The sequence below is a fragment of the Pristis pectinata genome, chromosome 4 (genome assembly GCF_009764475.1).
Source record: "Pristis pectinata isolate sPriPec2 chromosome 4, sPriPec2.1.pri, whole genome shotgun sequence".
NCBI classification, from domain to species: domain Eukaryota; kingdom Metazoa; phylum Chordata; class Chondrichthyes; order Rhinopristiformes; family Pristidae; genus Pristis; species Pristis pectinata.
In genome coordinates this window covers 27579294-27607003 of record NC_067408.1, presented here as the reverse complement: position 1 = coordinate 27607003, position 27710 = coordinate 27579294, and the positions used below count along the sequence as shown (strand labels likewise).

Sequence of the window (27710 nt, the reverse complement as noted above, 5' to 3'; positions counted from 1 at the left end):
GAAACAGGCCCATTAGCCCAAATTGTCGATGCCAACCATGGTCCCATTTGCCAGCGTTTGGCCTATATCCCTTTAAACCCCTCCTATCCATGTACTTATCCAAATGTCTTTTGAATGTTGTTATTGTGTTGGGATCATGACAATAATTTATTAAATCTGAATTTGAAATAAAAACCACCCCATACTGTCTACATTCTCTCATGCAAAGAGTAACTGTTTTGCTTGTTTGAACACAGTTGTGCTGGAGATGATTCCAATTTTGAAGGCGTTTGAATGTTCAGCTAGTAAAATAAGTCATTTAAGTATACTGCCTGTATACTGAACACATTGGGAAGTGCAAGAGTGGGACAAGCAGATTTAAAAATGCTTAACATTGAAATAAAAATTAAAATAGTTTGGTTAAGTTTTGCAGAAAAACTGTTCATAAATTGTAATGAAATACCATGCAGTCTTCTGGTATGCAGATAACGTGTCACATTTAAACAAAGGAATATTTACCTTGACAGAGAAGCAGAACAGCATTGCAGTCTCCAGTAATGTATCTGTGTTCGTTCCAACTGTGAATGCCTCATCCAGTTCTAAAACCAATCGACAAAGTGTGCATAGTCTGGGATCTAGTGACACTGAGGTGTGTGCAATGAAACTGGACCGACCAAATTCTTTGTAAGTACAGCAGATGTCATATTTCCCTTTGTATGTAGTAGCATTTGTTGATCAAGAGAACAAAAATGATTTCTTTTGAAAAGTGTACGCAATATGTCCTTTACTGCACATATTTTCACATTTACTGGACTTGCGATTTTTTTTTTAATAACTAGCTGTTATTCCCGGCATTGCTCAGGTTATTATGCTGGCAATCATGATGTTTGCATTTGTTTCCATGCTGTTGGTTTTTAACAACGCTTCTTGTAAATGGAATAAATTTTAACTTGCATTATTTGTGGGATAATTATATATATAATTACAGGTTTAAAACTGTTGTTTAACTAAAGCTACCAATAAGAATGTACATACTGAAAATAAATATGTATACAAGAAGTACATTTAATATAGTTCTCTTTAAGTATTATGTACCTATGCACAATGTGTAAATTTTCTTGATTTCAAAAAATTTCTTCTGAATCCAGTGTAAAAATAATTCCAGTTCTGTAGCAACCAACATATAGCTGACCATGGGAAAAGAATTGAGTTTCAAGATTAAGGCCAACCATTTTTGTGATTATCCTTGTGCCTTGTTAAAGCTCATAGCAAAACCTTAGTTGAACAGAAAACATCACTTCGTGATCTGACACAAGTGGTTTTCCCCAAATGTCATTCTATATTATTTGAATTAGCAATGGTTCTGTGAAAGAGCAATTGAATTGAAAACATAGATCAGATGGTATAACTGGTATCCAAGGGATGAAGACATTTTCCCCAACAGCATTACCAGTCATTATTTTAGCCCCAATTACATGTGGTAGTAATTTCTGAACTGATAATCTTGTGCCATTGCATTGTATTGGTGGATCCAAATTCCTGGGTGGCATGATTGGAGCTCCTTCTTTTAGCTTAATATTTATGTGATGGCACACCATGTGGTGGCAGAGAGATCAAAATTTCAACAGGAAAATATATAGCCTCAACGATGTCTCTCACACTGTTAGTAGATTTAGTTTGTCCAAAGGCTTCGAAAGAAGATCTTTATTCATGGGCGGCATTGCATCGTTTTTGGTGCTAAAATTGCTCTTTCACGGAACCACTGCAAATAATGTAATAAATAATATAGAGTGACATTTGGGGAAAACCACTTGTATCAGATCATGAAGTGATGTAACAATTCAGCCCGAGGTTTTCTGTGAGTCTTCCTGTTTAATTTCCTCTTCTGCTAATTCAAATAAATTCAAAGTAAACTCTCTCGTAGATGGATCGCCTGTCAAATGTGGTTGTGTATCTGTTTAAGTATAATTGTTCAACATTTTCCCAAATATTCGATGCTTTAATACAAGCTTTCAATTCATTTTGGTTTAGTATCTCATGGAATTTATAATAGTGTTTGATGAAAATCTCCTGCTAGAACTAAAGGAACACCTCCTATTAATTTATTATTGTCTCAGATCTTGCAGTGTTTGACCTAATGTTTCAATGGCTGCTTTGTGAGCCATTGTACATTCCTTCTAAACAATGTTCTTTTAGAATGTTTTCCTTTGTAGTTCCCTGATCAATGTTACATTTTGGAGTCTCAACATTTGTCAAGTTTAAAGGGAGTTAAAAGCCAAATGTGCAGTTTTTGTCCTATCAAAAGTGTTGAAGCAATGTCTGATGATGCCACAGCCAGAGCAATCAGGTTTTATCTTTGAACTTTAGCCAAAAATAGATAAGGAAAGTTTTTCTTGTTCCAGCAGAGGCATCCAAAAAAGATTTGTTAGTCACTGTAAACTGCTTGTATCCAAGGTATTTCTTTGGAATCTCACTAAACTTTATTCTTTGTCTCAGATATATTCGTCTCTCTCATAATTGGGCACAAATGTTCAGTTTCTCTTTATGGTTCAGGTTGACCAAAAGTACTTGGGTCTGGTCCACCCAAATATTTAGTACCTCAGAAATAGATCTGAAAAAAAATCTCATCAAAGGGGAAAATTAAGACACTGTGTAATAGAGCGCCTCCTACGAGGGTTTTAAAAAAACTAACAGCGTGGTGCACAATCTTATCCAAAACCTACCTCGCATGAAAAGTTTGCATATTAAAGATTATATATCTTTAGATTATAAAATATGATTCGGATCCAATTGAGATAAAAAACCTGTTTCAAAAAACTAGTCTGTAAAGCAATAAGGAAAAAGACTCTTTACTGACTTTGTACATCAACCAATATTCAAATCTATTTGAAGTCAAAGAACTGAATATCAAGCAGTGCATCTAACAATCACTCACTATGACTGTGTTTTCCATTAATTGGTAAATTGGTTTATTATTGTCACATGTACCGAGGTACAATGAAAAACTGTTTTACGTGCCATCCAAACAGATCATTTCATACCATTAGTACATCGAGGTAGTACAAGGGAAAAGCAATAACAGTGTAGAATACTATCCAAGACACATTTGTACCTCAATTACTTAATTTATCTGTTTCCATTTCAAATTTTCATATTTGTATTTGTGATTCAGGTGGGCATAAACCAGCAGTACTTCTCTGGACCACTTTGGAAACCTTTTCAGTAAAAAGAAATAGCTGGTGTTATTTACATGATCTGAAGTGAACAAATTGGAGATGGATCATAGGCTCAACCTGTTTGCACTTATCCCTATTAGTTAGTGAATTGGTTATTTGTTTTTCCCAGGGCCATGTGGTCAAGTTATGCAACTTTGGCAGCGCGATTCAGAAAAAGGTGAAAGGAGAATGATGCATGGTGCAGGTTCCTTGCAATAGTGTTGCATATACGATACATTTTTAAAATGTGACTGTTATCCCTATGGCAAGGAGGAGAATGAAAACTGCTTATTAATTTACAACTGTTTCTTAAATAGCACTAATTTTGTGCAGCCTGCTTGTGTTGGCAAAAGGGGAGAAGAACAAATTAACTGTGTTCTGCAACTCTTTCAACCATTGCTGTATCTCTACTATCTGGTCTATATTAATCAGTTAAACATAAATATATGGTTAGCCTAATAGATTATTCACCTCTCAATTCTTCACCTCTCTGTTATTACCATTTTTGGGTATTACTTTGTCAAGAAAGACAAATTACCAACCATGCAAAAAGAAAAATGCACCAAGACATCTTTGACGTGGTGAAGCTGAAATGCTTAAACTACAGTCAGCTTATGTAATTTTTGCAATTAATAATTTCTAACATTAACTATTCTACTGTGATAAGTGGTAAAGATATGTTTCTACTACCAGAACTTCATATTTTATGAAAATATGATATAATTACCAAAAGTAGTCGGTTCACTGTTGAGTTACCATTCTCAGTAACTTCTACAGACTGAATTTGGAAATTGCAGAGACCAAGAGTGGTACATCTTAGTCTTGATCTTGCCAACATGAGCTCCAACCTCGTAACACCATAAGGAGGTAACACAAAAAAAGAAAAATGAATGAAACTTCACCCACCTGCATATTTCTTTTTGTATTCCTCCTGTATCCCTACATATACTTGCACCTACAAAGATTTTTTTTTGATATTGGTTGTTTGTCTCAGAAAGATGTACATTTTTTCAGAAAGGGAATGTTAGCTAATTTTTTATTTAGCTACAGCAGTTCTTCTGTTGAAAGACACCCATATTTCTGTTTGTTTGTGCATGTGCCTTTTCAGTGCTTTGAAGAGTATCGGTATTTATTTTGGTTTGCAAGTGAATTCTTTTGCAACCGAACATCATGTGTAATTTACCACCAAAGTATGCACATTGAGTAGTATAAGAGTTGAGTGCTGATGGATTTTCTGTCTTTTACGAGGTGAATGATATTAATGGGGGGACAAAGAGTTTCCAATAAAATAATATACCAAAGTAGTTATTATGATCACTGCCAACATCACATGTTTTTAAGTATTTTTAGCACGTCCTTTAGATCTGCATCTCTTACTAAAATATGTAGGCATGTCTAAAAATTGTATAACAGCTTTAAACAGATGAAGTTTACACATTGCAAACAAAAATCAATATTCAAGATTGAAGCTAATGGAATAAAAAGGGCTGTGGTAGTGTGGATATAAAACTGACCTAAATGATAGCAAATAGAGAGGAGAAGCCAGTTTTTTTTGTGGACTGGAGGCAAGTGTACCATGGTGTTTCCAAGAGGGCAGAATTAAAGCCAAGTTTTGCCTTTAACTTAGGTGTACATGCACAATTTGCCAATATACAGATGACACAAATCTTGCAAATGCAGTGAACTGTGCAGAGGGTAGGAATAGACTTCAAGAGGATATAGATGGGCTGGTGGAATAGCTGGCTGTAATGCAATGTAGTTAAAATGTAATGTAGAAAATGTGAATTGTTAGATTTGGATAGGATGATAATGAGAAATGAAACAAATTGGAAGGCACAATTCCAAAAGGGATTCAGGAATAGGGATAGCTTGGCATTTTATGTGTATTGGCCATTCAAAGTGGCAAGACAGATTGAGAAAACAGTGTAACAAAAGCATATGGGATCCTAGCTTTATAAGAAACATAGGGTACAAGATCAAGGAAATTTACAATGAATGTTTTTGAAATATTGGCTGCCCACAATTGTAGTAATGTATTGTTCTGAGTAGGAAAGATATGAAGGCCTCAGAAAGAAGTAGAGGAGATTTACTAGAATGAGTTCTGGGATGAGACTTTAGTTATATGGATAGATTGGAGAAACTAGGGTTGTATTAAAATCACAAAGGGTCTACACGGAGTTAATAGAGAAGAACTTTTCCCATTGGTGGAAGTATCAAGAACCAGAGAGTGACATGACAAAATTCTGGTGGTTAGGATCTGGACTCCACAACTGAGGAATAATGTGCCTTATTCAACCATGGCATTGAGAAGAGAACTGAATAATCACTTGAAAGGGGGAAAAATTGCATGACTATTAAGAAAGGATGAGGGAGTGGGATTAGCTGGATTGCTCTAGCATAGATATGGGTATCATTACCTTTTATTTTGTAAGCGTACTGTCATATTGCTTTTTTTTAAAGATATAGTTAACATTTCCATATAATTGTTCAGCAGTCAAGCACGATCTGTGGAGAGAGAAACTGGGTTGCTATTTCAGGTTGATGACCTTATTTCAGTGCTTAAAGCCTTCAGATCCACTGGTATTCAGACAGTTGAATGGAAATAAGTCCTGGATTTGCTGAATGACATCTGTGACCCAGCTTCACTGCTGGATTCCATAATGTTATAATGGAGTACCAGTTTTCCAGTTCTAAACTAGCTCATACCCACCTCTAGCTTTTTCTTCTGTCAAAGCCTGTGAAGTGCATTTGGGGGCAGAACTTTGACTCCTGTCAAAGTCTGTAATTGATTTTTAACAGTTATAAATATTTCTGACATTGCACCATTTAGAAGCTACTAACATTTTATGCAAATAACACAAAAGTGAATTTAAAAAAACAGGTTCAAACAGGACTTTTCTGGGGTGGGGCCTCTGGAGATGCAGTCACCAGTGAAACTTTGCTGCCCAACTCCTGGGAGCAGAGGACAGTCAAATTGGCCCTCCTTGTCTAGTCCAGATGGGTGCACAGATATGGTGGGGCACTTAGTGGAAATTACTTGGCCTACTGAGCACTTTCTGCATTTTCTTCTTTTAATTCAGATTTCTGGTAATATGCCCTGGTATGCTCTTGCAATTTTTGATATAGGCAAACCTTTTATGATAACCTCTTAACTGTTTTTTCAACTACTGACTTTGTATTTCAGTACCTTAAATTGCCAAGTTACTCTGAACATTAAAAAGCATACTAACATTTTCAAATCATCAGTTACCTGGAATGTTTTTCCAATGCACTTTGAGTGATCTGTACTTGCAGGAGGTTAACATTTTGTCAGCCAGCCATCACATAGACTGCTGGACAGTCTGGTTCTAGTAACTCCATACTTAACAAATATTAAGTACATTATTTTCAGCAGGACATGTTATAGGTACATATTTATAACTTATGCATGACATTTGTATTGATCCTCTGTTCAATTTGCAAAAACTAAGTTCAACCCCACAAGTGGTATGACTAGTAAACAAGAATCTAACGAGTAATCCTTCTGTTAGAAATTGGTTAGTCATGCACTTTCACGTCAGAGAATGTTGGTGTAATTGCACATGTATGTTTCACATTCTTATGGTCAAAAAGATGAAAAATCACTTTTTCTTGTATTGCATACTGTTCCTTTGCAATTTCATAACTAATATCTTGAATTATTGTGGCAAAATCAGTTAAAGGAATTTACAAGGATTAACCCAGTATTTCTAACAGTCTCATTGTGGTTTCTGTCCAGCTTATTTCAAGCCCTCTGTAGTTCCTTGATTTTGATCAATGCCAACAGCTGGATTCAAGATTTGCATGTAATGTGTATGGCTATTGTTGGAAACCCAAATGTGATTTGCTTTTGATGTCTGCCCACATTATTTATCATTTGAAGGTCATAGCCTGTTGCAAGCTCTAGGAGGACTAATCCAGATGACATTGATAGAAGGAATGGTGACATTTCATATCCAGCAAATTATTTGATGCCTCAGAATTCTTTTTTTCTTTTGTTACACGTGACATAGTCTACTTCTTGTGTTGTATGTAACTGCATTGACGTTAGGTAATATAAGAGGTTCAAGATACCAAGAACAGAAAATGGTGTAAGTAGTAGGTTGTGTAATCTCTGCAGAGCAGTAAAGAATGTCATTGTTTCATATTAAAGCCTTGTCAACATAATTAACTTACGAGGATTTGCATGCATCTTACCTGGATTTTGCCTTTGTTTCTGCTCAGTACTTTTTAAAAGTGTAGATTAGTAAACTAGAACAGGAGATTTCTGAGATGAGACAGAGTCGAGTTGTTATTTCTGACAATAGCAATAGAATTACAATAACAACAAATATTCAACATGATGATTAAAATTAAAAGTGAAGCAACCACCACTTATGCTAGAGCTACTGTGAAAGTATCATTTCCCATTTAAGATTCCTACCAGTAGCATTACAGTGAATTTTCTGTGCTTTGTTTGAGCTAACAAAGTGTGAATTTTGCTGGTGACATTTGTCAAATGGCTTGCCTGAGTGTTGTTTGCAGTTGTTGTTGCTGACTGTATGAATATAAATCATTAAAATGAAAATCCAAACCTCAGTTACCAAAATAAAAGGACGCTGTTGACTTACTATCTCTTTACATTGCAGGTTAAATCCCAAACGAAAACCCAGTCTCACTAGGTATGTATATTGTAATTCCTCATTCATGTAATCTGTGATTGATTGTGATTAGGTAAATAAAATAACCAAGTGTAACAGCCTAAGTGATGCATGACATGCTACAAAACTTGCCTCCTTTTCTGCAGCATATGTAATGTCTCCAAATCTGCAAGTAGGAGTTTTCCAATTTGAAGCACATAGTTGAGTGCCAGTAATACTACCCTTGAAACCTTCTAGTGAATAAATGTAGAGCACATTTCACATAGCTTCTTGGTTCAGATTAATTTGTGCCATAATTTGACTTCAAAAAATGAAAGGGACAAGAAAAATAATTAAATCATTAAGTTATTCTTGATGAGAGTACAATTTTTCAGAAATGCCAGTGCTTTGGATTCTGGTTCCAGTGATGTTTCCCATACTCCCTTGAAACTCACCCCAAAACACAATATAATACTGTGAAACATATTTAAAAAAAATGAAATAACTGTACTGGATATCAATAGAAATAATGTCCAATAGCCTGTGAAATCTGCCACTGTGGCATTAAAGTCCTGAACATTATTGGAGTTTGATTGAAAAACCTCCTATCAACAACTACATTTGGCAATATTGGGACTCAAAGATAGAACCCATTTTGTACTCAAGACATTGTTGACCCTGAAAACATGTTACTGTTTAATTATATTAATATAATTCTATTATCAGCAAAACTATGCACTTAAAATGGTCACCATGAAACTGTTATGGAAATGCACTACATATTGTTTCATGCTTCAGCCGGCCAGATTGTTTTCCCTTTGACATTCTGCGTTACTTCTCACTGCCCTCCCATGACCATTCTCATATAACATTGCAACATTCTCCCCTTTTATAATTTGACCACTTGCCCACATTAACTACTAACCTACCTGTACAACTTTGGGAAGTGAAAGGAACCTGAGGCATGGCAGAAACCCACACAATCCTGGGGAGAATGTGCAAACTACACACCAATGGTACCCAAAGTCAAGACCAAACTTGGGTCTTTGGAGTTGTGAGGCAGCTACATATTGATACTGTATCCAGTTGATGATATCAGTGCACTGGTGTTGTCTTCCCAGTTGACAGGAACATCCTTGAACAACAAAGAAAGAGCTGCCAGTGATTCAGATACAAAATAAAAATCAAAGTGTTGACAGCAGTGGTTACAGAGAATCTAAATGCCATCATTTTTGTCTATGGTCCCTTCCTCTGTATTGGTCCTTTTAGAGTCACAGAGCACTACAGCACAGAAACAGGGCCTTCAGCCCATCTAGTCCATGACAGCCTGGTTTTCTGCCTAGTCCCATCCACCTGCACCCAGACCATAGCCCTCAATACCTCTCTCATTCGTGTACAGTGGCATGCAGAAGTTTGGGCACCCCTGGTCAAAATTTCTGTTACTGTGTATAGTTAAGTGAGTAGAAGATGAACTGATCTCCAAAAGTCAAAGTTAAAGATGAAACATTCTTTTCAACATTTTAAGCAAGATTAGTGTATTATTTTTGTTTAGTACAATTTTAGAGTGAAAAAAGGAAAGGAGCACCATGCAAAAGTTTGGGCACCCAAGAGATTTAAGCTCTCAGATAACTGTTACCAAGATCTCAGACCTTCATTAGCTTGTGAGGGCTATGGCTTGTTCACAGTCATCGTTAGGAAAGGCCAGGTGATGCAAATTCAAAGCTTTATAAATACCCTAACTCCTCAAACCTTGTCCCAACAATCAGCAGCCATGGGATCCTCTAAGCAGCTGCCTAGCACTCTGAAAATTAAAATAAACGATGCCCTCAAAGCAGAAGAAGGCTGTAAGAAGATAGCAAAGCGTTTTCAGGTAGCCGTTTCCTCAGTTCGTAATGTAATTAAGAAATGGCAGTTAACAGGAACAGTTGAGGTCAAGTTGAGGTCTGGAAGACCAAGAAAACTTCCTGAGAGAACTACTCGTAGGATTGCTAGAAAGGCAAATCAAAACCCCCGTTTGACTGAAAAGACCTTCAGGAAGATTTAGCAGACTCTGGAGTGGTGGTGCACTGTTCTACTGTGCAGCGACACCTGCATGGAAGAATCATCAGAAGGAAACCTTTCCTGCGTCCTCACCACAAAATTCAGCATCAGAAGTTTGCGAAGGAACATCTAAACAAGCCTGATGCATTTTGGAAACAAGTCCTGTGGACTGATGAAGTTAAAATAGAACTATTTGGCCACAATGAGCAAAGGTATGTTTGGAGAAAAAAGGGTGCAGAATTTCATGAAAAGAACTCCTCTCCAACTGTTAAGCACAGGGGTGGATCGATCATGCTTTGGGCTTGTGTTGCAGCCAGTGGTACGGGGAACATTTCACTGGTAGAGGAAAGAATGAATTCAATTAAATACCAGCAAATTCTGGAAGCAAACATCACACCGTCTGTCAAAAAAAAAAGCTGAAGATGAAAAGACGATGGCTTTACAACTTGCCTCAAAATCCACAATGGACTATCTCAAGAGGCACAAGCTGAAGGTTTTGCCATGGCCCTCACAGTCCCCTGACCTAACTGTCATCGAAAATCTGTGGATAGACCTCAAAAGAGCAGTGCATGCAAGAAGGCCGAAGAATCTCACAGAACTAGAAGCCTTTTGCAAGGAAGAATGGGCGAAAATCCCCCAAACAAGAATTGAAAGACTCTTAGCTGGCTACAGAAAGCGTTTACAAGCTGTGATACTTGCCAAAGGGGGTGTTACTAAGTACTGACCATGCAGGGTGCCCAAACTTTTGCTTCGGGCCCTTTTCCTTTTTTGTTATTTTGGAACTGTAAAAGATGGAAATAAAAAAGTAATCTTGCTTAAAATATTAAAGCAATGTGTCATCTTTAACTTTATGCCTTTTGGAAATCAGGTCATCTTTTACTTGCTTAGCTATTCACAGTAACAGAAATTTTGACCAGGGGTGCCCAAACTTTTGCATGCCACTGTACCTATCCAAACTTAAATGTTACAATTGAACCGCATCCACCACTTCTGCTGGCAGCTCATTCCACACTCACACCACCCTCTGAATGAGGTAGTTCCCTCTCAGATTCCCCTTAAATATTTCACCTTTCACCCTAAACCTATGACCTCTAGTTCTAGTCTCACCCAATCTGAGGGGAAGAAAACCTGCATGCATTCACCCTATCTATACCCCTCATAATTTTGTATACTTCTATAAGATCTCCCCTCATTCTCCTGCACTCCAGGGAATAAAGTTGCAGCCTATTCAACCTATCCCTGTAAATCAGGACCTCAAGTCCCAGCAACATCCGTGTAAATTTTCTCTGCACTCTTTCAAGCTTATTGATGTCTTTCCTGTAGGTAGGTGACCAGAACTGCACACAATACTCTAAATTTGGCATCACCAACTTCTTATACAACTTCAACATAACATCCCAACTCCTGTACTCAATGCCCTGATTTCTGAAGGCCAATGTGCCAAAAGCTCTCTTCACAACCCCATCTACCTGCGATGCCACTTTCAAGGAATTATCGATCTGTATTCCCAGGTCCCTTTGTTCTACTGCGCACCTCAGTGCCCTACCATTCATTGTGTAAGTCTTATCCTGGTTTGTCCTCCCAAAGTGCATCACCTCACACTTGTCTGCATTAAATTCCATCTGCCATTTTTCAGCCCATTTCCCCAGCTGGTCCAGATCACTTTGATAGCCTTCCTCACTGTCTACTATGCCCCCAGTCTTGGTGATTTGCTGATCCAGTTTACCACATTATCATCTAAATCATTAAATTAGATGATAAACAACAACCGACCCAGCACCAATCCCTGCGGCACACCACTAGTCACAGGTCTCCAATTAGAGAGAGAACCATCTACTACCACTCTCTGGCTTCTCCTGCTAAGCCAACGTTGAATCCTGAATACCAAGGGACTTAACCTTCTGGAGCAGCCTCCCATGCGGGTCCTTGTCAAAGGCCTTGCAAAAGTCTACATAGACAACATCCACTGCCTTCCCTTCATCAACCTTCCTGGTAACCTCTTCGAAAATCTATTATATTCGTTAGACATGACCTGCCACGCACAAAGCCATGATGACTATCCCTAATCAGGCCCTGTCTATCCAAATCCTGTCACTCAGAATACCTTCCAATAATTTACCCACGACTGAAGTCAGACTCACCGGCCTATAACTTCCTGGCTGTTTTTCCAAAACATTAACTTGTGTTTTCTGCAATACACATTACTTCACCTGCTGCATTTTCTGCTTGCGTACCAGAATTCTAGCATCTGATTTCTGTTCATATTCTTTAATTCATTGCTATTTCTCTTCCTAAAGTGCATGCCTTGAAATCCTGCTCTTTACTTTGCCATGGTTTCTTTTAGTCCATTTGCTTTCAATGCCTTTCATATTTTGTGCTTTCTATTATATGCATTCATAACCATCTCTACTTTCAGCACATTTCCAGCTGACTCATTTTGAACTCATTCCCCTTTGTGCATCCTCATTATAAAATATCCATATGCAGCTTCTGTGCATTTTCAGAATCAGCTTTCAACTCAGCTCTATCAGCCTTGTACATTCTATTTCTGGCAGCTCATTCCAAATACACACTACCCTTTGCATGAAGAACCTGTCCCTGATGTCCCTTTTAAATCTCTTGCCTCTGATCTTAAACCTATGTTTTTTTAGCACCCCTTCTCTCAGGAAAAAGCTAAGTGCATTCACTCTGAATATGCCCCTCATGATCTTATATACCTCTATCAGGTCACCCCTCATTCTCCTATGTTCCAGGGAATGAAGTCCTAATCTATGAAACCTCTCCTTATAATTCAGGCCCCCAAATCCAGACAACATCCTGGTTTTACAAACAACAAAGGTCCCAGCACTGACCCCTGTGGCACACCACTAGACACAGGCCTCCAGTCTGAGAAACAACCCTCGACCATCATCCTCTGCTTCCTACCACTGAGCCAATCATGAATCTAATCCGCTATCTCCCCCTAGATTCCATGTGATCTAACCTTCCAGACTAGTCAGCCATGAGGGACCTTGTCAAAGGCTTTGCTCAAGTCCATAAAGACAACATCCACTGCCCTACCCTCATCTACCCTCTTGGTTACCTCCTTGAAGACCTCCAAGAGATTTGTCAGATGTAAATTCCCACGCACAAAGCCGTGCTGACTGTCCCGAATCAGACCCTATCTTTCCAAATGTTGGTAGATCCTGTCCCTCAGAACTCCCTCCAGCAATTTACCCACCACTGATATCAGACTCACCAGCCTGTAGTTTCCTGGCTTGTTTTTGCTATCATTTTTAAATAATGGTACCACATTAGCCACTCTCCAGTCCTCCAGAACCTCACCTGTGGCCAGAGATGAAACAAAATTCTCTGCAAGGGCCTCTGCAATTTCTTCTCTAGCTTCCCATAAGGTCCGAGAATGCACTAGGTCGTGCCCTGGGGATTTATCCACCTTAATGCACTTTAAGGTCTCTAAAACCACCTCCCTGCTAATTCATACATGGCCACCACTCAATTCCCCCATTTCCTTAGCCTCCATCGTTTTCTCCCAAGTAAAAACTGAAGAGAAATATTCATTAAAAATCTCTCCCATTTCCTTTGGTTCAACAAACAGATGGCCATGCTGGGGACCTAGTCTTGTAATCTTTAATACTATTCCATTATTTTCAAAACCACCATCTATTGTAGGTCACATTCCTACCACAGATCCATAGACACATTTTTACTTGCCATTGATTATTTGCCCCATTTCAAAGATCTGGCCATCCTTATTTGAGGTTGTACAGACTTCATTTCAGCTTTATTTTCCCAAATCCTACACAGGAGCACTATCGTAACTCTCATTTCCAGCAAAACAGACAACACGATTTGGAACTGCTTAATCATTTCCAAGGCCATTAAATAAGGATTGAGTATAATGTTTTCAATGTATTTTCTCTTGGAGAAGACTGAAGACAATGCAGCCTGTGGCAGAGAATGCAGATTTAGAGTTTCTGTGATAACAGAAGTGGTATCCATGCAATAACCATGCAAGTGGTAATCTGTCAATTTCACATTGTAGTTATGGTAAACAGTGTGAAGCCAAAACCTACAATTACTGATTAGCAATTTTTCTGACCCTAAGTAAACCAATTTTAATTGGATTTTAGCACACTTTATTGTTGCTGGGTCTAAATACTGGAACTCCTTCCTTAACAGCACTGTGGGAGTACCTTCTCCTGAAGGACTACAGCATTCATGAAGGTGGCTCACCACCCCTTCTTGAAAGATAATGGATGGACAATAAATGTTGGCCTTACCACAGATACCCAGATTTTGAAAAAATGAATAAGTAACAAAAAAAAGTCAATGGCTTCCTGGTCAATACCGCTACAAAGTCTTCAGCCATTCTACTTGTGCCATGTTATTTATATCACTACTACTGTTGGAAGGTGCTTTCTCTCTAATTCTTTGTTTCTCTGCCATTCAGTAGTTCTGATACATACCTAAATTAATTTAGTATTTCCTTTTGGAAGAAATCTGACTTGGAATTATATTATCTTTAAATTCTTTTATTAAATTCTTCACTCTTGTGAAGAATCAACATTCTAAGACAGTAGTTGCTAAGGAAATGTTAGGAAAGGAGCTATGTTGTATTGTTGTCAGGGATATATTTCACAAGTTCATGAATAAATGCAACTGTAAAGAGGAAGATTCCAAATCATATTTTCCTATTCCTTCCACTTTGATGTGTTAACCAAGTAATAAGAGCAGTACACACTGAAAGTAATAGTAATAACCTTTTCCAATATTCTTTGGATCAGAAATTCTGATCAATGAGTAGTTAAAGTGTCATTCATGTACTGTAATTAAGTGCTCTGATCACGTTTGGAGCTCAGTATCCTGTTGAAAGAAGTCTTATTTCTAGCTACGGTGAAAACTCTTGTTAAAATGGGATATAGTCATACAAATCCTTAAGTAGGCTTGCTAACCTGAGACTTCTGCATTACCCCTAAAATTATATCCTGCGCTTGTTGCCATTATTTAATTTATTTTTTGTTTTTTTTTAATACTCTTGCTTATTTTCTAGTCCTCTTCCTCCCAGTCCCAGCTCACCACTCTCACCCACATGGCCCATGGTTTCGGCACCTTCAAGTCCAGTTCCTGTTTCCTCCAGTGATTCTTCCCCTCTCAGGTTTGGTACCAGTTTGTTTTCTTTTCATCTTGGTTAATTTTCATGTATTGGGCAAAACTCAACATTCAGCCTGAAGCTTTTCTTTTACAGTTTGCTTTGATTCTAAGCATTGGGTTTTGCATTAGTATTTTCTTTCCCATTAAGTTAAGCTTGTCACTTTATACCATATAGGGAAATGTTTAAGCTACAGTGTAGCAAATTTTAGCTAATTTATATTATCTTCAAGATTGAGATTTTATTTAAGTAGAAACATTTAGCAGTTTACATTTAAATATTTATGAAGTATTTTTGTTGTGGCTAAATCTTCAGTCTAATATCATAAAATGGAACAGGAGCAACTTCTATTTAATTCAAAATACCTTTCTTTGATAATACACTATTTTAATTTTCATGTTGGATGTACAAAGGGATCATCCTTTTAATTTGCTTTCCACTAATTTAATACCTGTTGGAAGTCAAGCAATTATACAGCAACATTTTCACTCTTGGTACCCTCCACACAGATGAGTGAATAGAGAATTCAGTTATACAAACATTATTTTAAGCGTAGTTGTATTTTCATCAGTGGCACTGTACTATGAGGGTTCAGGTCAATTTTTGAAAAGAGATAACTCAGTTAAGACAAAGATGACGTGATTTTTTTTCCTTTGAGTGTCATGAGTCTTTGGAATCCCTTCTTCAATGAATGGTGGAAAGAGTCTTTGAAATTTTTTTTAAGGCAGAGGTAAATAGATCGATATTTGATAAGCAAAGGGGGGGGGTGAAAGGTTACAATGGATAGATGGGAATTCAGGTTACATTCAGATCAACACTGATATTGAATGACAGAAGGGCAAAGAATGATACAGTCTATTCTTGCTATTTGTAAGTTTGTTTCATATCTGGACCTACCTAGCTTCAACTTGACAGCTTGGTCATTGAATGGAGATTCTTTCTGGACCATGTTATTCCATTTGCAGAATCCAGGAAATCCTTGACTTAATAAAAAAACAAATTGTGAATGGAAGATGTCTGAAACTACTTGGTTCACCTGTGCACTCCATTCTGAACAATTGTGAAGAGCAGTCATCACCGCAAGAGCTTAGCAACATGCATATGCATTGCACTTTTATGTATTTAAAACTTATTCTTCCAAGCTATTCTTCCTATCGATTCTCTTTTTGGAAAAGTCCATATTTCATGAATCAATTTCAATTTTTACTTCCCTTTTCTGGCTTATCAACATCATTCTTTACAAATTATATATGGAATATTTTGAGTTACTTCGATCTATATATAACTTCTGTTCTGAACATTTGCCAAAATAAACTAGTAAAGAAATATTGACCAAGCCAGCAGAATAGTTTTCTGCTTCTTTCAGAATCTTTTCTGTCAACCTGAACAAGCAGATGGAACCCTGGATTAATTTTCCATTGAAATCTGGAGGGTGCATCTGTGTAGCATTCCTTCAGTATTACAGCAAAGTATCAGTTCAGTTTTTGGACTCTGAATTGAACTCAAGCCTTTCTGTTTTGGAGGTGGGAATGCTGAAAAGAGTCATTTCCTCAAAAGGAAAACATTGATAATTTCAGTGCATGATTCTCATATAACATATGACCTCATATATAACATATCATATAACCTCAAACTATAGTAGTAGTATTCAGGCTCTAGAAATGGTGGGATGAGCCATCAGCACTTCACCTAATACTAGAGGCTGAGTTATGAGTAAAGCCTAGAGCATCGTGACTTTGGTGAATGGATGATCCTTCCCTGCCTTCCTCTGAGGTCTCCACAATCACAGAAGCCAGTATTAGTGCCCTTAGCCACTTTTTAGTATTACATGAAGTGAATTTAACATCAAAGACAATGGGCCTTACCAATATTTCAGTTGTGTTTCCAAACGCTTATTTTAGAACTAACCAAGCTTCTAGCTGAACTGTTCCAATGTGGCTACAAAAGTGAATCTACTGGACAATGATGAAAATGATTGAGATGTGTCTCTTCCACAAGGAGCAGGACAGATCTAATTGATCACTCTATCAAAGTGTTGGAAGTGGGTGCTGCAGTGCATTAGAGGTGGGAAGTAATATAACTGACAACTGACATTTGCTATACAAGTATCAGGTAATGACAATCTCCATCAAGAGCGAGCACAGTAATTATGTGGATGGCCTAGTTAAGTTGTTTGCCTGGAGTAATGCCCAAGTTTTTATGCGGGGTTAGTGAGGACATTACTGCTTCCAAATGCCCACCATAAAACTTGAGCAACTTAACTAGGCCATCCACATAAATATTGTGCTTACCAGAGCAGGTTATTTAGTGAATGACTTAATCCTCAACTCCCAAAACCTTTCCACGATCTACTGTTAGTACACTAGAACTAACTCCACTAACAGGTTGAGTGCAACTGCCAACAACATTCAAGGAGCTCAGTGAAATCCAGAACAAGGCAGCCAGATTGCTTTCAGTAACACTCTAACTATCATATTAAACACTCACTCCCTCATCTACGAACGCAACATGGTTGTAGTATATGCTAATGACACAATGCTCCATGAAACTCACCAAGGCATCTTTGACAACATCTACAAACCCACAACCCTGACTTGTAAATATATTTTCCAAGATTTCCCTGTCAGTGTCAAGCCAACCTTGATTGCTACTGGTCTACATAGTTAGAATGGATATAGCTAGTTTGAATCATAGAGCAATACAGCATGGATACAGGCTAATATTTAAACATTTCTATAAGGTCATCCCCTTCATTCTCCTACGTTCCGAGGAATAAGGACCTAGTCTGACCAACCTCTCCCTGTAACTCAGGCCTTCTAGTCCTGGCAACATCCTTGTAAATCTTCTCTGCACTCCTTGTTTAACCATGCCTTTTCTATAATAGGGTGACCAAAACTGTACATAGTACTCCAAATGAGGCCTCACTAACTGACTGATGAAGGCCAGCCTGCTGAATGTCTTTTTCACCACCCTGTCTACCTTAGCTTTCACTTTGCACTTGTACTCCTAGGTCTCTCTGTTCCATTACACTCCCTAGTGCCCTACCATTCATAGTATAAGTCCTACACTGGTCTGATTTTTCCAAAATGCATCACCTCACACTTATCTGTATTGAAATCCATTTGCCACTCCTCGGCCCACTTCCCCAACTGATCAAGGTCCCCCTGTAATCTACGATAACATTTTTCACTATCACCAACACCTCCTAATTTCGTGTCATCTGCAAATTAACTGATCGAGCCTTGTGCATTTGCATCCATATGATTTAAATAAATAACGAATAACAAGGGTCCCAACACCGACCCCTACAGCAAACCACTAGTCACCAGCCTCCATTCGAGAAACAACTTTCAACCACCACCCTCTGCATCCTGCTTCTGAGCCAATTTTGAATCCACATAACTAGATCTCCCTGGATTCTATGCGACCTAACCTTTCAGATCAGCCTACCAGAATCTAACAGTTTGAACTTACCAGATGAAAGCACCCAGATCCTTAGTGGTGAGTTTCTAAGTAATGAAGGTGCTGATGTTGTAATTGAAGCATCACATGTGAGCCATCTTGGACCATACTTCACCCTGCAAAACTGGTTAAAAAACTTTGACATTCAGCTTAGCTGCACCCCTGGCTTAGCAGGCTTCAAACACATTGAATTCTCCTGTAAACAAATTAAAATTAGAATCATTTCAGTAAGAACAATCAAAATAAACAATATTAAAGATGTAAGTATCCAATAACGTTTTCTTTTAACTGTTCCTTCCCATTCAAGTGAATAATGATACTTGTCTTAGGTTTAACCTGGAGGATGTTTTTTGATAGATCCCACAATACTTGGGGAATTGCTACAACTTTGAGTTTTGCTGCTGGGAAATCACCAAAGAAAAGCCAGCATGTTTGGGACTACTGCATTTATGAGAGCGTAGGTGAGAACCCTGAATTTAGTGGCACTAGTTCAGGGAAATACTGGGAGTTGTACCAGCACTCAGCAGTCCAAGATGGGTCTTCACCTGCTTCTCCCACAATTCCGGATAGACATGAATGCCAACCAAGTGTTGATAGTGTCCACATCGCATGATTATTTTTTAAAATCTTTTCTGTCTTAAAATAGTTGATACAGCATCTAATTGATTACAGAAAATTGTATACAATGTAGAAAATATAAATGTACAAGTCCTTCAGTAAACTGGATGTTTAATTTATCCTAAGGTATATTTAAAACTGTTATCATGAAACTATTTTTAAACATAATTGACAATCAGAACTTAGAATAAGGTTACCAGATCTTAATAGAGAGATGAACCAATGAATTAAAAAAGTAACTGAATGCTGGGATAATGGTATTACAAGTTCCAGTTGATGAGTTGGAATATCTTTTGTTAATAGAGTTTAGTGTCTGAGCACTTGGTAAAAGTTTTATGAGTAGTGCTGCAGAATATGACCAATCTGATGGAATTTCTTTTTAAAAGAGGTAACAAAGTATATCGATGAGAGCAAAGCAGTGGATGTGGTTTATATGAACTTCAGTAAGACTTTTGTCAAGATGCCACATGAGAGAATGAACAAAAGGTTAAGAGCCATGGGATCCAATGCAGTTTGGCAAACTGGATCCATAGCTGCCTTGGCAATAGGTGACAGGTTGCTTTAGTGATTGGATGCCTGTAACTGGTGGTGTTCTTCCTGGATCAGTGCTGGAACCTTTGCTGTTTATCAAATACATGAATGATTTGGATGTGGATGTAGGAGGCATGATTTTTAAGTTCACAGATGATATGAAGATTGGCAGAGTCGTGGATAGTGTGGGGGGTAGTCAGGCTAGAGTGATATTGGTGAAATAGGCAGATAGAGTTCAATGCAGATAAATGTGAGGTGTTGCATTTTGGGAACACTAATGAAGCGAGGACATACACCATGAATGGTAGGGTCTGAGGGAGCAAAGCTGACAAGAGGGACTTTGGAGTACTAGTCCACAGTTCCTTGAAAGTAACAGCACAAGTAGATAATGTAGTTCGGAAGGCATTTGGGTATTGGCCTTCATTATTCAGGGTTTTGCAGGCAAAAGCAGGGAGGTTATGCTTCAACTTTTTAAAACTTGGATGGATCATGAACAATGGGTGGTTCAGGACTATCCAGCTCAACAATACAACAGAAGTACGTTCATTGTGATTCAAGAAGACCTGCAACTTTCTGGGGAAAATTGTGATTTCCAGTCATTGCTGGCTTTGTGGATATTGAATATAGATCAGAATGAACTACCAATCTACCATTAGAATGGCATTTTACTACCACTATTACTTATTTTACAGTACCCAAAATCGCAAAGCTCGAGCCCTGTATGCATGTAAAGCCGAACATGACTCAGAATTATCCTTCAGCGCTGGAACCATCTTTGAGAATGGTAAGTGAAGCAATCAAACTTCTTCCAGAACTTAGATGTTTTAACAGCAATTGGTCATTACCATAAAAGAATATGCACCATATTATAGTTGAATATTTCTTTGTAAATGAGATTCTGCCTATTTCTAGTACAGCACCACAATCCGGGTGGAATCAGCCAAACTGACACAAAAGATTGGAAAATTTTAAATATGACTTTAAGTTTCTTTTTTTCTTTTACACTGTTTTTAGATTCAGTGTGCATGGGTCAGGCCTTGCTCAAAAAATTGTGAGATTTCACTAATTGGCCCTTCAAATTGTTTTCATCTTCATATCAAAAAATTATTTAATTTACTAAAAGGGCCAGCAAAACTGTTGATTGATGCAGAAGCATTTTCTTTTTAAGAAGTTAATTTACAATTGTTTTTTTAAATCAGGTTATTCATAGGTTCAGTTGGAATTAATAAAGCAGTACCAGACCACCAATCGTAAATGTATTAAAACTATTTTTTTAGAGAAAAAACGGGTTACATTAGATTATTGGAGCAGAAAACTGCACATACTGGAAATCCAAAAACCAAAACAGAAAATCTGGAAGCACTCAAGCACCATCAGTGGGAAGTAGAATGTTGACATTTCGGGTCGAGGAGCAGCATCTAAGTTGTAGAGAAGGCGAGGGGTGAAGGGAACAGGGAACGTCTATGGTCATGTGCAGACCAGGGTTGTCAAATTAACAATCATCTTAAAAACTGGTAAATGGAGAGAGAAAAAGAAGAATACAAATGCACAGGGAGGTAGAACTGTCTGTGGAAAGGGAGAGTTCAACATACCCTGATAGAAGATGAGGCACTGTTCCTCGAGCTTACACTGGGCATTGTTGGAGCATGTAGGAGCTGAAGGTAGAGAGGTCAGATTGGGGAAGAAAATTAAAGTCATGGGTAAGAGAAAACTCGGGGTCAGCGCTATGGACTGAAGAGAGGTGTTCTGCAAAGCAGTCACCCAATATGTAGTTGGTTTCTCAGGAGACCACATTGTGAACACCAAATGCTATACAATAAACTAGAAGAAGTCCATGTGCATTGCTGCTTTCTTTCAAAGGACTGTTGGGTTCACTTGATGGGAAGGGAAGAGACAAAAGAATTTAAAGAAATAAAAGATAAAAGCGAGTGTTCCAACTCCTGCTGTTCTGTATTACAGCGTAGCGAGAGGAGGACAGGTTAGTGGAGATGGAAGAGTGGGTCAGTGACTCAGGGAAGGAAAAGATGTGTCTTGTGATGGAATCCCGTTGGAAGTGTCAGAAATTATAGACAGTTATTTGTGGAGGCTGGTGGGGTGGAAGGTGAGGATAAGGAGTAAACTATTCATGCTGGGAAGGAGGAGTGAAAGCATATGCACAAAAATGGGAAGATGCAGTTGAATGCCTTATCAACTATAGGAGTAGGCACGTTTCACATACGTAAATGGGAAGGACTGAGACAAGGGGGGGAAGAACTGACATAGTAGGTAGAAATACATTCTCTGGGGCAAGTGCAGTCTGAAATAATGGGTGTTATAGGATGGTTTTGCTTTTGGTTTTGGTGAGGAGGTAGAAGCAAACTGGACCATGAAGCTGGAGGCGATGGAGAGGTTTCCTAAGGAAATAAAGTCAGTGACTGTCTGGGAAACAATGGCCTTCTGTTCAATGGTGTGAGTTATAGGCCAATGCAAGGTATGAAGTGTTGGAGAGCTGATGTGCACCGTATGAAGTGTTGCTCACGCCATGGTCTCCACTACCAAGAAAAACTAAATGCAGATCCTGCGGCTGCTTTGCTGAATACCTTCACTGCAAGGATGATCCTGAGCCTTCAGTTGCCTGTCCCTTAATTCTCCATTCCACTCCCATTGTGACCTCCCTGCTTTCAGCTTCAATGGTGCACAATGCAAGCACGAGGAATGGTGTCTCATATTCTGTCTGGGTATGTTGAATGTAACAATTTCAGGCAACCATTGTTTCTTGTTTTGTTTTCTTTCTCCACAGATGTGGCTAACCCCCCTGTTTCAATATTTTTTCCTATTATATCTCCAACTGCCAGTTTATAAAATAATTGTGACTGTGGCAACTTTGGTTGACCCCTGACCATAGACATTCATTCTGTTCCTTCCATCCCTTTCCCTCTTTACATGGCTGTTTCCTCACTTTTCCAGTTCTTGACTGGAATTGTTATTTGTATCTCTCCCCATCGAGGCTGCTTGCCCTGCTTAGTGTTTCCATGATTTTCTGTTTCAGTTTTCTATCAGATTATGCTGCCCAATTACACTGGTTCATGGAAGATTTTAGGTTTGTGGATACACAGTTTGAAGCTGAACATAACTGGTGAAATTTTGGGTTCAATTTCTCAATCATGAAAAAGGAAACATACAACTCTTATGTGAATGCTCTTAAAAAGCAATGCTTTGACATCATAAATGGTTCTATGGACAATTTACTAAAATATTTGCTAAAAAGAATTTATATTTGCATATACCTTCCAATTCTCAATTCAGACATCCAACACACCTGCTAAAATTTGTCTAAAGCAAATTTATAAGTTACAGAGTTGGATGAGTGAAGATGGAAGAAGTATGAAGATACAAAAGTAAATTTTAAATGTACTGAGAAATTCAACAGGAATATGACAATTCTGATCACCTACTTTTGCACTTGCATATATTTTGTGGCAGATTAAATGGCTTATTTTTTAATCCAATTATTTCCGACCTGGAGAGTGTTTTCCAACAATCGAAAAGCTTTTAATTGATTTCCAACCTTATATCTTCCATTCCTTTACAGTCAGGATAGGTTATATTAGGACGATAAAATAGGAAAAACTGCTTGTTGTCCTTCTTATCTCCTAATGTATCATGAAAATTACTGTGGGATATAACATTGTTAGCAGATCTCGTAGAATGGCTCATGGCGAGCTGGAACATAACTGGTGTCACCAAAGTATGAAAGGAGATTAAGTTTGATATAGGAAATAAAAATATCTACAGGGCTTTAAACACTTTGGCCTAAGTATTTCTGAGAAATGCTATTATATCCCAGCTAAGCATCAGCAGTTTCAGGATTTGTACACATGCATGCACCAGCAGGGAATTCTGAATTTTAACGCTGTGCTTTTTTGACAACACATTGCCATTACACTCCTTGTGGACTATTCAATCTGCCACAAAACCTGTACCAGGCTAGATCTGATGGAGTTGGTTATCCTATTCATTTTAATGAGAGGCATGGGTGTAAGAGGCAGAGGTGAATACATGATCCATATCGTTTTTGAATTAATTGAATTTATTTTAAATTTCAAAATGTTATTTTAGATTTTAAATTGTATATTTGTAAGTAATATTGACAGATTTGTTCGTTGGTTAAGCTAATAGAGTGGCTTAACTGGCAGTCAAACTTTTTTTCAAACTTTTTAGTGGGTGGAACTTGTTCTGACCCGGCCAACATTTACACCTGGAAGGCTCTGTGCTACACAGGCTCTCACCAATATGTATTGAAACTGCTTTGATGCCAAAGATTTTACACAAGTATAAGGTATCAGTAACCTGAACACAGGAAACAGTTTTAGTAGTGTTGGTGCATTAGGGGATTGCCAAGGATTTGGGCAAGTAATTTACTTACCTCACTTGCCAAGTCCAGTTTAGGCTGCTAATAAAACCACATTATCCCAAGAGTGTCCAACTACACCTGGCCCCAGAACAATATGGTCAAGTTCTACTTAACTATAAAAATATTATATAAGGAATGATGTCACTTCATGTACTCTGGACTCAAAGATCCAGAGGTGTCTCTCTGTTGGTGGTGGGGGGGGGGGAGGGTGGTGGTGTAGGGCTGGGGGTAATGATTTTCAGTTGCATAATACTGAATAAAAAGTGTTGTGCAATTGAATTACTTGCCAATACTGCCAAAAGCCATTAGTGAGGTATAATTGGGTCCACATTAGAAGATTTAATACAAATGTATCTTTTCAATTAGTAAAACTCAGATTAGTTAAAAATAAGTTTGTTTGGTTGTGCGGTTGACTTATGGAGCACTTCTGCTCTTTGAATAACTGATGTGTATTTTTCAGTTCATTCATCTAGGGAACCTGGTTGGCTTGAAGGAACACTGGATGGGAAGACTGGACTAATTCCAGAAAATTATGTTGAGTTTCTATAGCCAAAGATGTGCAATGTTTGCTGAGAATTACATGGTATCCATGGCAATCGATGAAGATATGAACATTATTTTGGTTTTTGGCATTTTATTCTATTGCAGAAATGCAACGAGGACATTGTGGGAACTGGAGATTATTTTCAGCTCAAGCTTTGAATGTCCTGTATGGATATGATGTACCATTAATTTATCAAACCAGAGCCTGTAATTATTTCATAAGGATTTTGTTTTTAATTCAAATACTTAAGGTTGTGAAATTAAGATTTATTTTATCTGTACTAGATAGTAGAATGTATATAATGTAGATATTCATTCTACTTCACTGTTGCAAATATCCATAAGATATATGTAGTATGATATGGGGGGGTTTTAATTTGGAAAGTATTATTCTTAAGTTTACCATTTCTTCCACCTAAAGTATTGAATTCACATATTTTGATTATACAATTGAAATATTGCATTACAGAAATATAAGTGACTAGGCAATAGTCACATTAATGGCCAAATAGTAATAATGGGATGAAGGTGAATCACTGTCCATTTCATTATTTTTAAATCACAGTCATTGATATGGGAAGCATTACTTATCTATTTTTCAAAATAAACATTAATTTGACATTAAAAAAAAGTGTTTAACATAAAATTAAATGCTTTCCAATGTTGTGAAAGAAGAAATGGATTTTAAGGATAGAAGTGTTAAAAATTTAAATAGAAGTGTTTATAACATTTTAAAATGACAATCAGCCAGCAAGTGGAAGACATCTCTACTGACATTGCCATTCCACTGATGAATAAACTGCTTTGAGATGGTAGCAGCAGACATTTGTAGTAATTTTACTACACATGCTTTGGCAGCTAATATTTTGACTTAAGGTAACAACTGCACAGAACTGATCAAGTTTAAGACAAATTTCATGATTTCAACAAATCATCTTTGAGGCCTGGAGTTTCAAATCTAACACAAATTTGCATTTATAGAACATATTTAATCTATTCCAATGTGCAAATACATAGTACCAAAGGTTTTCCATGAACAGTTGTTAAAAGACAGAACCTCCTGCCTTGACAGCGTGTATGAACATAAGGAACTATGAGGTGTGTGTGTGTGTGTGTGTGTGTGTTTAAAACAAGCTTCTGCTTCTTAACTTTTTCAGGGGAGAACAGATTATCAGCAGCTAGTTAGAAACAAGTTGAAAAGAAATAGGGAAAAAAAAATCTGGGGGAACAAAAAGAAGCTTTCATGGTCTTTATACATTCTGCCTGTGGAAATTATTTGCTTTGAAACAAACAAAACAGTTTTATCCAATCTACACAGAGTTTGGCATTTTTAAATTTAAATCTATAATAGTTATTGTGTTTTAGGAAGTGGCTCCGCTTTTAAAGTTTTTTTAAAGTCATTGCTTCTAACTTGAATGTGCTAACACTGCTGAAGCTACTGGATGGTGATAATCAATTAATTTGTTTAATTTTAGCGCAATGGTTAAATGCTTCTACATTATTGACTGCAACAAATTACAGCCTGGTAGTTTATCTCTTAACTATCTGTTTTAAAATATGCATTATTATCAGATGCCAATAAAAATGTTTTTTTTTGGTATGTGATAATCAGAGTTTGATTTATACAATGGAAGAGGATTGCATTTTCCTAATCAGTGCAATAGCACAGATTGCAGTCTACTTTTACTTGGTCACTTAACTGAAATGACTCATACCATTTTTTAAACATTGAATCCTCACTCTTTTTAAACAACAGTTTCTATAATATATATAGCAGCTTTAACAGGCTGAAACATCAAGATGTTTCACAGGGGCATTATTGAAAAAAAATTGAAATGCAAGGGGAATATTACAATAGAGTAATGTCTTTTTAGCGCTTTTTTAAAAGGAGAAAACAATAGAGACCCAGAAGGTTGAAGAGGGAACTTAGAGTCCATGTAATTAAAACCAAGCAGCCAATTATGTGAGCATACATAACTTGGAAGATTGTAGGCCTAGGGCAAGTTGTAGCTCTTGGAAAAGATGAGAAGGAACTTGAAAACAAGGATGAGAATTTTAAAGTCAGTGTGTGCTTGAAGGGAGGGGCACAAAGGCATGCACAGGCCATCACCACAATCAAAGTTTCTGTCAGTGATTTAGTGTAATCAAAGGAAATCAAACTAATGTGAATTTGAGATTTTTATAAAATAGTACAGCTGAGAAATACCCTAAAAAATCTTGTGCTTCAGGATCAGCCATGACCATACTGAGTGGCAGAGCAGGCTCCAATGCTGCCTCCTGTTTCTATTTCTTATAAATGAAGGTCCTTAATTTAAAAAAAAATGCTTATTTACATTTCAGATCTTAAGCAGATATGCACATTAAATCTTTATCTAGCAGTCTGCATAATGGTTACAAACGTAATTAAATATTATAATTTGTTTCCTGATATGTCAGCTATGAGAACCCTTTCATTGGTCAGATTGGTCCAGGCCTCACCTGATTCCAGTTTTACACTGCACATGTGATAAAAGATGAATTCCTTCAGAACTGCCAGCTAATACTTAGTATGATTTGGGTCTGTGTGATTGCCATCCAACAATGTAACCAGAGATCTCAGTGGAACTAATGCTCAATAGCAGGCATCAGAAAAAATTCTAATGAGATTGCCGGATCTGTGTAAGGAGCTTATGAGTTAAGGCTGAGTGCTGTCGCTTCACAGGCAACTGTAAAGTCTGGACTAATATTCATGACCTTGACCTCCAGATCATGTTTGCTGCCCATACCCTCTACCACAAAAGGAAAATTAAGCAATAACATATGGAATTATCATATCATGTCACGCATTCTTAACTTTGGAGCTACATAACCAATAGCAGCTGCTCTTTCAACACCTGCCTAAAGCAGATAGCAATAATGGAGATGGCTTTATTAAAGCAATGTCTACTCTCCCTGCAAGATAAATTCTACACCACCTACTCATGATTTTAAAGCTAAACTTAATTTAATAAAACTATACTACACAATAGGATTAAGACATTGCAAGCTGCTGATGGTGCAAATAGAAAAGAAATGCAGAATAAGGTGATGGAACACATTTCTTAGTCTAGCAATCTTGTGTGTGACATGGACAATGCCAAACCTTTTTTAAGATATAGCTGTGC

The 27710-nt window shown here is 37.6% G+C and overlaps 1 protein-coding gene across 6 annotated transcripts in view; it reads left to right on the top strand.

Annotated features, from left to right (window-relative positions):
• LOC127569622 (rho GTPase-activating protein 26-like) overlaps positions 1-26132 on the top strand; it is a 127591-nt gene extending 101459 nt beyond the window's left edge. The window contains exons 21-26 of one of the 6 annotated variants that reach the window (XM_052014420.1): positions 507-663; positions 3325-3372; positions 7841-7873; positions 14922-15026; positions 20324-20415; positions 24485-26132. In XM_052014420.1, the coding sequence (XP_051870380.1) occupies positions 507-663; positions 3325-3372; positions 7841-7873; positions 14922-15026; positions 20324-20415; positions 24485-24573 (524 nt within the window). In that variant the 3' untranslated portion in view covers positions 24574-26132. The remainder of the gene's footprint in view (positions 1-506; positions 664-3324; positions 3373-7840; positions 7874-14921; positions 15027-20323; positions 20416-24484) is intronic. The other 5 variants (XM_052014421.1, XM_052014423.1, XM_052014422.1 and 2 more) reach the window with 5 other exon arrangements.
• The last annotated feature ends 1578 nt before the right edge of the window (positions 26133-27710 follow it).